This window comes from Tauraco erythrolophus, chromosome 10, assembly GCF_009769465.1.
Source record: "Tauraco erythrolophus isolate bTauEry1 chromosome 10, bTauEry1.pri, whole genome shotgun sequence".
Taxonomy (NCBI): domain Eukaryota; kingdom Metazoa; phylum Chordata; class Aves; order Musophagiformes; family Musophagidae; genus Tauraco; species Tauraco erythrolophus.
The window spans coordinates 67,451-82,414 of NC_141474.1; the positions used below are offsets into that span (position 1 = coordinate 67,451).

At 58.7% G+C, this 14,964-nt stretch overlaps 1 protein-coding gene across 1 annotated transcript; it reads right to left on the reverse strand.

Annotated features, from left to right (window-relative positions):
- Positions 1-813: 813 nt before the first annotated feature.
- Positions 814-3,191, reverse strand: LOC147528145 (acrosin-like). Its single transcript, XM_086617674.1, has 5 exons — positions 3,112-3,191; positions 2,604-2,804; positions 1,999-2,264; positions 1,585-1,730; positions 814-1,122 (listed from the first exon to the last, which is right to left on the reverse strand). Exons 1-5 carry the CDS (start codon positions 3,180-3,182, stop codon positions 814-816), a joined length of 993 nt encoding a protein of 330 aa, XP_086473800.1. The 5' UTR covers positions 3,183-3,191.
- Positions 3,192-14,964: the final 11,773 nt, after the last annotated feature.

The following is a 14,964-nucleotide window of genomic DNA, read 5'->3' on the forward strand; positions in this document are numbered from 1 at the left end:
TCTCCACCCGTCTCCTCCCAAACAAGGGACCTACCTCGCTTATTTTTGCCCCCTTGCTCCCAGGTTTGTCCAGCCTGGGAACAGACTGGGGGGTTCAAGTGCTGGTAGCCAAGTCACCTGGGACCTCCCTGGCGTTACTGATGCGGTTTCCTAGGCACTGCTGTCCCTGCCACATTCCTCTCCCCTAAATGACCCCAACTCTTCCTTCAACCACCTGTGAAGTGTGACCACCTCTCGCATCAATGCCCCTTAACTCTCCGTTGGATCTGGCTGTTCCTTATGGCACTGCAACTCCTGCCAGCTTCTCACTCTCTTTCCTATGCCCAGCAATTCCTCTTGTCGTGCTCGAGAGTTTCCCACGGTCTGTTCCGTGAGCTCAGCCCGGCCCTAATCATCAGCTTGTCGCCCTTAGTGCGTACCCCCAAGCTTGTCTGCTTTCACATGTTTTTTTCCCATCCTCTTCCTAGTCTCAGTGTGCCAGCCTTCTCCATCCCACGGTGGCTCCGAGCACCCTCCTCTCTCACCGGGCGCTTTCAGCCCTTTGGAGTGACTCTTGCCCTTCGTGCCCCACCTGCAGCCTCATCCTGCAGGTGCCGGCCGTGGCAGTCCTTGCCTCCCCCAGGAGACTGAACTGGACAGAAGTGAGGTTTGCTGTGAGAAGCGGCAACTTTATTTCAAGAAGAAAGTCCCCTTCAGCATTTGTGTGCCTCAGAGGAGAGTGGGCAGGACAGAGCAGGGCTTTGCCACCGAGGCTGCCTTTGGATAGGCAAGAAGCACGTGGTGGTGGTACCCTGAAACCTGCGGTGGATCCTCCTATACTGCTGCTCGTTTTTCTCCCCGTATGAACTGCAGGAGCTGCTGCACTAGGTTAAAAAATTGCACGTAAAATGAGCAGGGCCTCTGCATAGGGGTGGAGGTGAAGACTGGCTGTGGCGCTGGAGTAGCTGTTACTGCTGGGTGCAGTCTCATCTGTCCCAGGATCCAGTCATAAAAGTGCTGGGTGGAGGTGTAGACTCCGGGCCGCCTGGCTCTCGCACAGCCTCTCCCCCAGCTGGTCACGCCAACGAGCCAGAAGTGGTCGCCACTCCTGTCTTTGCAGATGAGAGGACCACCGCTGTCACCCTGCAGCAGAGGAGAGAGGAGTGAGGTGGTGTTGGTGGCCACCGTCAGCACTAGGGTTGGCCGTCTTCTCTCCCCAGCACCTGCCAGTGCTGCATTCAGTGTCCAGAAAGGCTCTGCTTGGGTGCCGGAGCCTACGGAACTGGGAGGGGGTGGTGGGTCTGTAACGTAGGGCTGTCTGCCCTCCCTGCACGGCGATCTGGGATGTGTGGAAGAGGGATGTTCCAGGATTGGGTTCCGGAGCTGTGGACTGCCCCGAGCAGCACCGGGCTTTCTGGGCCTCTGGGACAAGGGGGGAGCACTGGGCAAGGACCTGCAGCTGGAGAAGGGGAGGTGAGCCCCAGAGCCGTGAGGACCCCGTGGTGGGAGGGTGACTTGCCAGGCAGAGCACATGCCGGGGTACGTGTGGGCTGGGACAGGGCTGCCAGTGCTGCTGCTGGGGCTTGGCTTGTGGCACGCTCCTACCTGGCAGGTGTCGATGCCGCCCTTCGCGTAGCCAGCGCACAGGTTGTGGCTGTGGATGGCCCCTCTGTACCACTGGCTGCTGTTACACAGCTTGGCATCGATGAGGCCGACCTTGGCTTCTTGCAGGACATCAGTTGATCCTCCAGCTGTGAGCACAGAAAGGATTTAGCACCCAGCAGCTCGTTGCCACTTCTCCCCTGTCCCGGTGAACCCTTCCCCCAGGGATTGGCTTTGCATCCTGAAGGCACTGTCCCGGGTTTTCTCTTGCTTTGGGGAATGACTCAGGCCCATCTCTCCAGAGGCGTACGTTCCCCGAGCCTGCCTCTGGCTTTCACCTTTGTGGTCAGGAAGCCCAACCCATCTGCCCAGCGTGCCAAGCTTGCGCTCAGGACACGGCGTTTTTGGGGAACTCACATCTTGCAGTCGTGGCTCCCCAACCACTGACATAGCAGGTGCTCAGCTGGGAGACCCTCAGCGAGGCATCGGGTACGCAGGCGAGCTGGACGTAGTAGCCGCACTGCACGGGCTGGTCCAGCTCCAGCAGCGCGATGTCGTTGCCCTCCGTGACGTTGCTGTAGTCTTCGTGCACCAGCAGCCGCTTGATGTGGCGCACTTGGGTCTTGGGGCCCGGCTGAGTCAAGCGGGTGGCCCCGACCACCACGCGCCACATTGTGATGTGCCTGGAAGGCGGATGGAGAGAGGGGTCAGAGGGAGCGGGGCCACGTGCTGCAGCAGCCCAGCAGTTCCCTGCCTTCTGCTTCCCACGGGAGAGAGGAAAGCAGCGCACGGAGGCTGCGACTGCCCTCGCACGCCTGAGGCACAAGGGCTGTGGAGCTGGAGGCATCTAGGAAGCCGTGGCAAGAGCCCAGCCTTCTCCTGAGCCGTGTCTCAGCCGGGCTCAGGAGTGCCCAGGCACTGGTTGGACCGCAAGGAAAGGGGATGGGAGGAGCACGTGGTGCTGCGGACAGGGCACCTGCTTTACTGTTGTGGGGCTACGCCTGTTCCCTGGTCCTCCTTACCTGGCCTCGATGAAGCAGTGGGCTGCCGTGAGGACCCACTGTGAGGCGATGAGGGACCCTCCGCATATGTGCCCCGTGCCGATTTTCGAAGGGTCCTGGATGCTGACGATCCAGGGCCAAGCCCCTGCCTGGGCATCTCTGCCACCCACCACGCGCGACGTGCCGGAGCGATAGTCCATGGGCCGGAGCCCGCAGGTCGTTCTGTAACAGAAGCTCGTTACTGCCCTGCTCTGCGGCTTGCTGCTGCTCAGGCTGAAGGTGAGCCGTCTCCCTCCCCACCAGGCGTTGCAGGGACAGCAGGAACCCCATGGGACGTGCATCCGTCCGCCCCTGTTCCTGCTTTAGCCCTGCAGAGCAGCTGTGCCAGCAGCCTGGGTGCTGGCGAGGAGCTGAGGCTCCCAGGTGGGGCTCGGCAAGCCGTGGCGTGGCCACGGGGGACACGCGGGCCCCCTCCAGTGAGCCCCAGAAGGGTTTCCCAAGCTCCCTGCCAGAGCCTCGGGCCACTTACCCGCAGGTGTCCCACGTGCCATGCGCGGGCCAGCACAGGGCCAGCAGGACGAGGATGATGAGGAGTTTCATGGCTGCCAGCACCACGTGTCAGCTAGTCACCACCTAGCTGACGGCAAGTCACCACCAACTGACGGCAAGTCACCACCAGCGCAGCAGCCGACGTAGTGCCTGCCGTGCTCGCCTTGCCCAGGGTGCCCTTGGCCCGCGGGCTGTGATGTCACAGAGCCGCTGGTTCCGTCGATTCCACAGGAGCAGAGGGCTCCTGGGGGGAGGGGCAGGAAGGCAACATGAGGGTTCCAAGCAGGATGGGAGGCTGAAGGTGGGATCAGACACCCCATGAACGTGCTGTGCTCGCGACTCTCGGGAGTGACGTGTGTGTGTATAGCCATGAGAAAGGAGAACAGGAGGCTCTCCTGGCCCTGCAGTGCCGTGCCCAGCTTGGGTCCCTGCGGTCTGCCGAGGTCAGGTCTTCTCCTTCCCAGCACGCGCAGAGCAGGCAGGTCAGGACAGTCACAGCCAAGAGCAGACGAGCCATGGGCAGTCGAGCAGAGCCCCAGCTAAGGGGCGCGGGGCACTCTATTTTCTGCATGGAGCTCTCCGTGCCCATGGCTGCCATGTGCAGTTGGGTGCCAATACCCCACAGGGCACCCAGTGCTGCCCCACACCCTAACACCTGCCCAGCACCGCAGCTGACGTGGGGTTCAGTAGCTGTTTCTCTCCACAGGTGCCACTCTGAAGCTTCAGGAACCCAACATGAGCACCAGAAGCTGCCCCGTGTGTCCGGACAGCCGTCCTGCTCACCCCAGCACCTTGCACAGATGGACCGGACACCAGCAGCCACTGCCTGACCGTTCATTGCTGAGTAACAGCACAGCAATAAATTCAGAGCAGTAGCACAATTGTCCATGTCGTAACACCAGCAAGCTCAGGAATTCATCAATTCTGGGCTGAACTTTGTATCAGGGCACAAAGGGACAAGGACGCCTGCGGTGTCAGCAAGCAGGAAGCTGTGTGTGAGACCCATGCACGATCAAAAGGAGGGTTTGGGCCATAAAAAGGAGGGTTTGGACAGTCCAGATGCAGTTTGGATCCCAGAAACAACTGGCTGGATCCTAAAAATGCCACTTTGGAGCCTGCAAATGAGGCTTCGGAAACTAAAAATGCAGCTTTGGTCTCTAAAAATGAGTCTTTGCAAACTACAGCTGAGCCTCTGGACCATCAAATGAGACTTTAGAGCTTAAAATGAGGTTTTCTGCCAGAAATGTGAGGGTTTAGACCCTAAAAATGAACGTGTTTGTCCTTAAAAATAGGCTATGAGTAATAGAAGACAGATTTGGACCCTATAAATAAGGTTTAGATGCTAAAAGTGAGGCTTTGGACCTTCCAAATCCAACTTTGGGCCTTAAAATTAATGCTCTGGGCTCTTAAAATGAGTCTTCACACTTTAAAAGGGGGATTTGGAACTTGTAAATGAGCGTTTGTTCCCTGAAAATGAGGCTTGGGGCCCTAAAAGAGGGCTTTGGACCATAGAAATGAGAGTTTGGACTCAAAAAAAGGAAACTGTGGGCCCTAAAAAAAGGCTCTGGGTAATAAAAGAACTCTTTGGACCCTAAAAATGAGGATTTTAGCCCTAAACGTGAGGCTTTAGGCACTAAAAAGTGTGGGCACAGTGCTACAAATGATGCTTTGGACCCTGAAAATGAGGAAAACCTATTGGTTCCTCCACGGCCCCAAAGAACTGAATCTTTGGACCCAAACATGGGGCTCTGGACACTACAGTTGAGGCTTAGAGCTGCAACAAAGGGGTTTGGGCCTTAGGAAGAGGCCTTGGGACCTGGAAATGGATCTTTGGAAATGAAATTGAGGCTTTGGACCCTGAAGTCAGGTGAAGTTCGGTCTGTACCTTCCAGTGATGCTTCGGTAACAAAAAGTACGGCTTTGCACCCAAAAATGGGTCTTTGACGGCTCAAAACGAGGCTGTAAGCCCTCCGAATTTCAGCTCAAAGTGAGGTTTTCGTTCTGGAAAATGAGGCTTTGGAAACCAAAAGAGAGGGTTTGAGCCCAAAAATGAGCCTTTGGAACCTATAAATCGTGCTTTGACCTCTACAGCCATTGGGGCTCTGGACCCTCAACATCAGACATGGCGCCTGAAAAATGATGCTCTGAGCCCTTCAGAGGAGTCTGTGAAGCTCAAAAGCAGCGCTTCGAACTTACAAATGAGGGTTTGACCCTAAAAGGAGGGTTAGACCCCTAAAAAGGATGTTTTCAACCCTAGAATCAAAGCTGTGGACTCAAAAATGGGGCTTTGAGCCCCTAAAGTGGGTTTGGACCATAAAAACAAGGCTTTGGAGCATCAAAAGAGGCTTTGATCCCTAAAAGTGCATTTTTGGGACATAAGAAGGTGGGTTTGGCCCCCTAAAATGAGGGTTTGGATCCTAAGATGAGTGTTTGGAGCTTAAAAATGAGGCTTTGGGCCTTCAAACGAGCATTCAGTCCATAAAAGGAGGGGCTGGCTCCTAAAAATGAGACTTTGGGCCCCAAAAAAGACAATTTGCCACAGCAATCAGTTTTGCGCCCTAAAGCTGAGACTTTGGATGCTAGAAAGCAAGAGCTGCAGCCTAAAGGTCCAGGACATTAAATCCCTAAAAATGAGATCCCTGCTCCTGCTCCCGCAGCACCCCCGGCCCTGGTGCCCCGGTGCTGCCGTCGTCCCTTGACACGGAGGAGCTCCAGCCCCACAACGCTGTGACCGCCCCCCTGCCATGACACACGTGTTCTTCCTCACCAGGCTCCTGCCGCTGTGCTGCGTCCATCTGTCCCTGCACAGCCGTCGGCAGCATCAGCTGCGGGTGCGACTGGTCACTGGCTGCACCACCTTCTACCTCCAGCTCCTGGCGTCGCCTCCACACCGTCATCGTCTCTTCACCTGCTGGATCCAGCTCCTCTTCCTCCTCTGGGGTGATGGGGGACCCCCGGGACGCCCCTGGGGACAGGGCGAAGCTGTGAGAGGTGGTGCCCTCACCTCAGTGGGGTCAGGGACCCCCTTTTACCTCAGCTTTGTCCCCCACAAGTCACCTAAGACCAGCTTCCCCCATAAATCATCTCAGCGGTGCCAGGCTCCCCCCCATTTACCTCAGCTTTGACCCTCCACCCCCCAAATCACCCCAGCCCAGGACCTCCCTAATTTACCTCAAAGAGGTCAGCCCCCCCTCCCCCAACTCACCTCAGCTTTGCCCCCCCAAATCACCTCAGCGGGGTCAGACCCGCCCCCTTTTACCTCAGCTTTGCCCCCCCAAATCACCCCAGCCCAGGACCCCCCCCCCTTCAGTTTACCGCAGCTCTGCCCCCCCCCATTACCTCACCCCGCCCCCTGCCGCTCCCCCCGCGCCGCGATCCAGGAATCAGCCCGGCCCTCCCCCCCCGCCCTTATCTCCTCTCCCGCTTCCTCCCATCCCCCCCCGCCGCAATTCCCTTCTCTGGTACCTGCGGCGGGGTTGTGCAGGGGGGAGGGCGCAGGTCCGGGCGGGACCGGGAGCGGGAGCGGGACCGGGAGCGGGAGCGGGACCGGGAGCGGGAGCGGGACCGGGAGCGGGAGCGGGAGCGGGAGCGGGAGCGGGACCGGGAGCGGGACCGGGAGCGGGAGCGGGAGCGGGACCGGGAGCGGGACCGGGAGCGGGACCGGGACCGGGACCGGGACCGGGACCGGGAGCGGGACCGGGATTGGGACCGGCGCTGGCGGCTCCGCGGGCTCCGGCCGCTGCTCGAACAAAGGCGCAGCGCCGCGCGCCCGGCGCGTCCCCGGCCCCGCCCCCCGCCGTGATGCAACGCGCCTCCCCCGCCCCGGCACGAGGCGGGACACGCCCCTCGGGGTGGCTCCGCCCCGTCCCCACGGGAACGCTCCGCCCACGGCGGCGGCAAAGGGAGCGGGATGGGGCTGGGGCAGGACTGGGACTGGGAGTGGGATTGGGATTGCGATGGGACTGGAATGGGGATGGAATAGGATTGGATAGGACTGGGACTGGGACGGGACTAAGATTGGGAATGGGATTGGGAGTGGAATGGGACTGGGACAGGACTGGAGATGGGACTGGGATTGGGATGGGAATGGAACTGCGAATGAGACTGGGATGAGAATGAGAATGGGATTGGGATGGGACTGGGATTGGGACAGGGCTGGGGCTGGGCTGGGAATGAGACTGGGATAGGGAATAGGAGTGGGGCTGGGGCTGTGATTGGGGCTGGGATTGGGCTGGGAATGGAACTGGGATTGGGAATGGGAGTGGGGCTGGGGCTGTGATTGGGGCTGGGATTGGGTTGGGAATGGGAGTGGGGATGGGACTGGGATTGGGGCTGGGATTGGGCTGCGACTGGGGGGGTCAGCGGGACAACACAGGCTGCTGGCCCCCCCCCGGCCGTCTCCCCCCTGCCCGCCCCGCGACCACAGCCAATAACAGAACCCCCGACCCCGTGCCAGCCAATGAGAACCACAACAGCTCAGCCGCGGGGGGGCGGGGGGCGTGGCTCCACCCAGCCCCGCCCGGGGGCGGCGCGGGGCAGCACGTGCGCTCAGCGTGAAACACCCCCAGGGGGCGGGGCCACGTGCCCGGTAAAGCCCCTCCCCCCGGGGGAGGACCCGGGTGTGGGGGGAGGGGCGCGGTGGCTGTTTTTAACCCCGTGTCCCAGCCTGGCCTCACACAGGGGGAGGGGCTTGCCCACGCGTGTGCAAGAGAAGGGGGAGGGAGAGAGGGAAGGGGGCGGGGTGCGGTCTGGCCTTTGCACGAGGGTTTTGCACAAGGCTGCCTGGGCTTTGCTCGAGGATCCCGAGCGTTTGCACAAGGACTGAAGCAGTTGCACAAGGATCTGGAGCGGTTGCACGAGGCCACGCGTGCCCCGGATTTGCACAAGGACACCCCGGGTGTCGCACAAGGCTCTGCAGCGCTCGCACAAGGGAGGAGCCACATGCCCGGGCTTTGCACGAGGACCGATGGGATTTGCACGAGAACTCCCGGCAGTCACGCGTGCCTGGGCTTCACAGGAGGAGCACCAGCGGTTGCCCGAGCCCGGGCAGCACTGGCTTTGCACCAGGACACCCGGGGCTCTGCATGAGCCCCCATGTGACCCGGCCCTTGCACGAGGACAAGTGGGCCTTGCACAAGGATCCCTCAGTGTTCCTCTGTTTCCATGGTAATGGGGGGGTGGGAGTGGGAGGGGGGAGGTTGAGCCCTTGAAAAGGAGGATTCAGACCCAAAAATGAGACTTTGGACCCAAAAATGAAGGTTTTGGCCCTCAAAATGAGGCTTTTGGTCCTAAAAATGAGGCTTTTGGTTACAAAAATGAGACCTAGCACCCAAAAATGAAAGTTTTTACCCTAAAAAAGAGACTTGTAGTCCTGAAAATGACGGGTTTTACCCTAAAAATGAGACTTTCAGTTATAAAAATGAGACTTTGGAACCAAAAATGAAGGTTTTGGGCCTAAAAGTGAGGGGTTTGGTCTTAAAAATGAGGCTTTCTACCCTAAAAAAAGGGATTGGACCCTGAAAAAAAGGAATTAGACCCTCAAAATTTGGGTTTGGAAACCAGAAATGAGGCTTCGGGCCCTAAAAATGAGTGTTTGGGCCCTTAAAATGAAGATTTAGACCCTAAAAATGAGGCTATTTGCCCTCAAAATTATTATCTAGACCCTCAAAATTTAGGTTTGGAAACTATAAATGAGGATTTGTACCCTAAAAATGAAGGTTTAGGCCCTAAAAATGAGGGTTTGGACCCCAAAACGAGGATTTGGATCTGATAAATGCCACTTTGGGCCCTAAAGAGAGGCTTTTGACCCTAAAAATGAGGATTTAGACCCTAAAATTGAGGCTTTCTACCCTTAAAATGTGGTTCAGATTCTAAAACTGTGGGTTTGAGCCTTAAAATGAGGCTTTTGGCCCTAAACATGTGGCTTTAGACCTTTAGAAAAAGAAGTTTTGGACCTTAAAATGAGGATTTGACCACTAAAAATGCAGGTTTTAATGCAAAATTGAGGGTTTGAGCCCTAAAATACAGGGTTTGGACCTGGAAACGCAGCTTTTGACCCTAAAGTGAGGGTTTTAAAATGAGGCTTCAGACCTTCAACTGTGGATTTGGACCCTAAAGTGTGGGTCTAGGCCCTAAAAATGCTGCTTTGGACCCTGAAAATGAAGCATTGGTGTTGCTCACCAGCCTGGGCTGCGGCACCAAGGACACTGTTGCATCTTCCACAGCCAGGAGGAAATGGCCTGCCTCTTGTAGGCAGGATCTGTACCTTGAGTTAATTAGTTCATCAGTTCATTATCTTCAACTCAATCCAGCTGGCTAATGATGATTGGATGCCATACTTTGGACCCTAAAAAGGAGACTTTGGGCCTCAAAAAATGAGACTTTAGACCCTAAAAATGCGTCTTTGAGCTCTAAAAATAAAGGTTTGACCCTAAACCTGAAGCTTCGTGCCCCAAAACCACAGCTTTGGACCCTAAAAATGAAGCTTTTGACCCTAAAACTGAGGCTCTGGACCCTGAAAATGTGGCTTTGGCCCCAAAAATGAGACTTTGAACCCTAAAATTGTGGCTTTGGATGATAAAAATAAAGTTTGGGCCATAAAAATGAGACTTTAGACCCTAAACCTGAGGCTTTTGGCACTAAAACTGAAGATTTAGGCCCTATAAAATGCAGGTTTGGGCTCTAAAAATGAAATTTGGACCCTAAAACTGAGAGTTTGGACCCTAGAAATTCAGCTTTGGCTCTAAAAATGTGGCTTCAGGCCCCAAAAATGTGGCTTTGGGCCCTAATAATGTGGGGTTTGACCCTAAAAATGAGACTTTGGACCCTAAAAATGGAGATTTTGGCCCTGAAAATGAAACTTCGGGCCTCAAAAATGAGACCTGGACCCTAAAAATGAGGGTTTGGACCCAAAACCTGAGGGTTTGTTCCCAAAAATGAGGATTTGGACCCTAAAATGCAGCTTTTGGCCCCAAAATGCAGCTTTGGATCCTACAATGAGACTGTGACACGTGTGATGGTGTTGTTATAGGTTAATTTCAATAGTTTGGCGAGAAAATGATTCTCAACAGCCAATAACTGTAAAATTAATAGTTAAAATTTATTTAGGGCAAGCAAGCAAACAGCGCTGGGTGCGCCGGGAGTCTCCGCTCCACCAAGACGCCCCCCCGCCGTGGCAGTTTTCTTGTATTTATACAAACACACTCACAGCCCCCCCAAAAAGGTCAGTCTCTCCCAGGAGACCATTTCCATAGTTCCCGCCTCAGGATCCGCCTCAGGCTCCTCCTCGACACGCCTCCTAATGGGTTCCCAGACATGGAGCTGCTGGAGCGGGTCCAGAGGAGGCCACGAAGATGATCCGAGGGCTGGAGCACCTCTGCTATGGAGACAGGCTGAGAGAGTTGGGGCTGTTCAGCCTGGAGAAGAGAAGGCTCCGGGGTGATCTTATAGCAGCTTTCCAGTACCTAAAGGGGGCCTACAGGGAAGCTGGAGAGGGGCTTTTTACAAGGGCGTGTAGTGATAGGACACGGGGAAATGGCTTTAAACTGAAAGAGGGCAGATTTAGGTTAGATATAAGGAAGAAGCTATTCCGTCTGAGGGTGGTGAGGCACTGGCACAGGTTGCCCAGAGAAGCTGTGGCTGCCCCATCCCTGGCAGTGTTCAAGGCCAGGTTGGATGGGGCTTTGAGCAACCTGGTGTAGTGGAGGGTTTCCCTGCCCATGGCAGGGGGGTTGGAACTGGATGATCTTTGAGGTCCCTTCCAACCCAAACCATTCCATGATTCAGTGACTCCCACACACCTGAGAAGGCCCCTGATGGTGGCACCCGGAGCTGCCGAGGGCACACAGGACGGAGCTCTGCAGCAGCTGTGGGCACCGGGGACATGTGGGAGGCGTTGGCTAGGGCTGCCAGGACCTCTGTGCAGGGAGAGCAGGGGCTGCCCGTGCCGGGCACAGCTGGTTACAGCCGGTCCCAGCCGGTCACAGGCGGGGGCGTCTCCATGGCGACCAGCCAGGCCTTGTGATGGGGGACCTTCAGGTGCCCGGAGACCATTGTGACGGAGGGTCCCGTGGCGACTGGAGGAGCCTTAAAGACCAAGAGCGCTGTATGCCCACTGCCGGGAGAGCAGCTGCCTCGGGAGGAGCATCTCTCCTGTGGCACAGAGCATCAGGGGCACCAGAGTGCCCACTGCCGGGAGAGCAGCTGCCTCGGGAGGAGCATCTCCTGCGGCACTGGGCATCAGGTGCACCAGAGTGTCCACGGGTAAGAGGGCAAAGGTGCCCGTAGATAAGAAGGCGAAGATGCCCACGGATAAGAAGGCAAAGATTCCCACGGATAAGAAGTTGAAGATGCCCATGGATAAGGTGGTGAAGGTGCCCACAGATAAGAAGGTGAAGGTGCCCACAGAGAAGAAGGCGAAGGTGCCCACAGATAAGGCAAAGATGGCAATGGATAAGAAGGCAGAGGGCCACTCCCAACCAGTCAACAGGCTGCCGAGCTGGCAGCAGAGGCGGCAGGTGAGAGACGGGGCAGGAGGGAGAGGCGAGGGGTGGGATGGGGCCGCACCGATCAGGGCTTGCCAGCACTATAGGGGCCGCTATGCCAAGGCAGCCGCCTGCATGCTGTGCCTCCTCCTCCCTGCCATGCCTCCTCCTCCCAGCCATGCCTCCCCTCCATGCCATGCCTCCTCCTCCATGCCATGCCTCCCACTCCATGCTGTGCCTCCCATCCTCCCGCCCGCAGGTGGACCATGGGCAGCTGCAGGCAGCACCGCAGGGCAGCCGGAGCCAGGCCTCCTCCCGCCATGGGGACAGGCTGCCACGGCTCCCCTGCCCAGAGAGCTCGCAGGCCGCCGGGAGCCGCCACGCACAGGTAGGGAGCCCAAGGGAGACAGGGCTGAATGTCTTCCCGATGCCAGGAGCCACGGATGGGCAGGCGGGTGGCCCGGAGGGCTGCAGGGGAGCCCGGCCACAGGAGCTGTGCCAGGGGGAAGCGGGGGCAAGGGCTGCAGTCATGCAGCCTCTCTTCTTGGCTTCTCTTGCAGACGGACAGCCAGGCGCAGAGGGTGGCACTGCCCCGCGTCAGAGTGGTACTGAGCAGCAGCCGGGGGACACGGGAGGAGATGGCCGGCACACCGGCACTGCTGCCCCTCCCCAGGCAGGCAGCGGCAGCCGGGCAGACACAGGCAGCTCGGCCACGGGCACGTGCCAGAACCTCCCTGAAACTGCCTCCTCTGTCGCCAGCACCCGCTGCGTCTTCTGCCAGGGGCAGGGAAACGGCCATTGGCACGACAGGCAGCGGCCACCGACAGCTTGTCATATCTGCTCGGAGCATTCGCGGTGGCCGGGGCACAGCCGTGAGGGTGGAGAGCTGGAGACGTGCCCCACACGGCCCCGCAGCTCAGCCCGCGCCGAGTCCCCATGCACGTGGGGGCATTGGTGCTGCCGGCTGGGCCTCTGTGCCAGCTGCCCCGGGCAGGGACATGGGGCCGGGGCACCGGGGACGCGCAGCAGGGCAGGAACCAGCACGGCCCGTGGTGCGCATCAAGTGCAACATCAGCCGCAAGTCCCAGCGGGTGCAGTACGGGTCTCGCACGGAGCATCTGCCTGTCCCGTCCACCAAGATGGAGCCTCGGAAGGAGCTGGAGAAATGCTGCCCGGCCCACGCTGGGCACGGCCCAGCCAAGCTCAGGAAAGCCCCACTGCAGCAGCAGCAGGATGGCCCTGAGGAGTGGGAGCAGCCCACAGCAGCGCAGGCAGAGAGCCCCGCATGTGCCCTGCACCGCACTGCCGCCTTCGACAAAGTGCTGGGGGACATAGCCGAGCGCATCGTGAGAGACATCATGGCCAAGGCTTTCCTTGTCATCCAGGGACTCAGCCAGCAGCGGGTGGAGCAGCAGGACCCGGCACACAGCAGGGATGCAGCATTGGCAGCAACAACAGCTGCAGCACCTCAGGACACCGAGTCTGCCCGGGATGACCCAGGTACGTCACCCGGCCATCCCGGCGAGCGGGACCCAGGCCAGGCCGGCAGCCCTGCAGGCACGGAGGCTGGCTCTGCCCCACCACCTGTCCTTGGGGAAAGCCCTCCGTGGCACGGGGCAGGCAGCAGCTCGCCCGTTGCCCGCCCAGCCCCTCGCCTACAGCTCTCCTTCCCCCACAGACATCACCGCTCTCCCGCACGCCCCGGATCAACAGCGACAGCCCTCCCGCTTCAGGCGGGTGCTCAGGGCTCTGCACAGGGCTTTCCGCTTTTCCTGCATCACGGGAGAGCAAGAGGAGTAACACCCCGCTGCCAGCAACAGGCGAGCACCTGGAGATGGCGGCTGGCCCTGAGTCCGCGCAGCGCCCCGAGGGAGCGGCATGGAGAGACATGCCAGGGAGGGATGCACGGACGGTGCCCCCGTGTCCTAGTTTTTGCTGGGACAGAGGTTTTTTTTAACAGCTAGAAGAGCTCCGTGTTTTGGTTTTACTCAGAGGCTCACTCTGAGAAGAACGCTGATAACAAGCTGCCAAGGACTTTTCCGTGTGCCGGAGTGCAGGAGCACGGCGGGATAAGGGGGGAGCATAGCTGGGACAAGGGGGACACGATTCCCCTTGTGATTTGTGTGGAACTGAAGACTGAGGGCCAAACTGGCCAGTTAGCATTCCATATCATGCAGCGTCATGCCCAGTATAAAAGCGAGGGTCAGCCGGGAAGAAGGGCTTTTGCGCTTTTGCTCTTTTGCGCTTTTGCTCTTTTGCGCTTGCTGCGTTGTTGCTCTGCTGTTTTTTCTTTCTTTTCTCTCTCTCTCTCCCTCTCTGCCCCTCTCTATTTCGGGGCCTCACATTCGTCCGGGATTGCAGCTTCGGGACGAGACGGGCTTCGCATACGAGGGGGTGGTGAGCACCTATCCTGTGTATTGAATCATCTGTATTAAAAATCATTCTTGTCTCAACCCACGGGTTTCCCGTTTATCCTTTAATTCTCTCCCTCATTCCTGGGGGTGGGGGAGGGGGAGTGACCAGCTGTGTGGGGGAGGAAGTTTTCAACCTAACCCACGACACCCGGGCATTCAGCCGCGCTGAGGATATGGTGCTGCTGGCCTCTGCTCGGCCATAGACGCTCTCCAAGCCCAATAAAAGATGGCTGTTTTCCCCCAGTGCTCATCTCTGTCTGGTCCATCTCAGGAGAAAGATGGGGCCAGCCAAGACCCACGCCGGCAGGCAGAGCTGGAGAGCCCCTCCGCTCCCCCTTCTCGAGGCCCAGCAGAGCCCCTGCCTGTGCCCCCAGAGCTCCTGCTCCCAACCAGCTGGGCCTCTGCCAGCCTCGCTCCAAGTGCCCGTGTCTGCCTGGAGCTGGGAGCCCCAGCCTGTGCCCGGTGCCCAGGCACAGCCTCCCCTGGCCCAGTGGTGCAGAGGAACCCCTTCCCACGGTGTTACCCATGCCCTTGCTGGCACAGCCCAGCCTCCAGCACTGCCACCCTGAGCCTGGGAGCCTCCCCGGTCCTGCCTGGCAGCGTGATCCCTCGCACACTCCATCTGTGGAGCAGAGGCGCTGAAGAAGAGCAGTCCATGAGACACCTCCCCAGTAAGGAGCCCGCAAACCCTCAGCCAGCCTTGCCATACCGAGCGCCACCACCCTCACAGCCCAACCCCCCGGCCAACACACCACCCACCCCTGATGCTGCCCACAGAGCCCCTCTCGGCTCAGTCCCACGGCCGGGGGCAGTCCCAGAGGGCCTCCAGCCCATCTCACACCACTGGCTCCAGGGAGAGCATGGCTGGCTCTTCCCAGTCCTCTGCTCCTCCAGCACCTCCCTGGGAACAAGGTCAAGGAGTGTTCGTGCCAACAC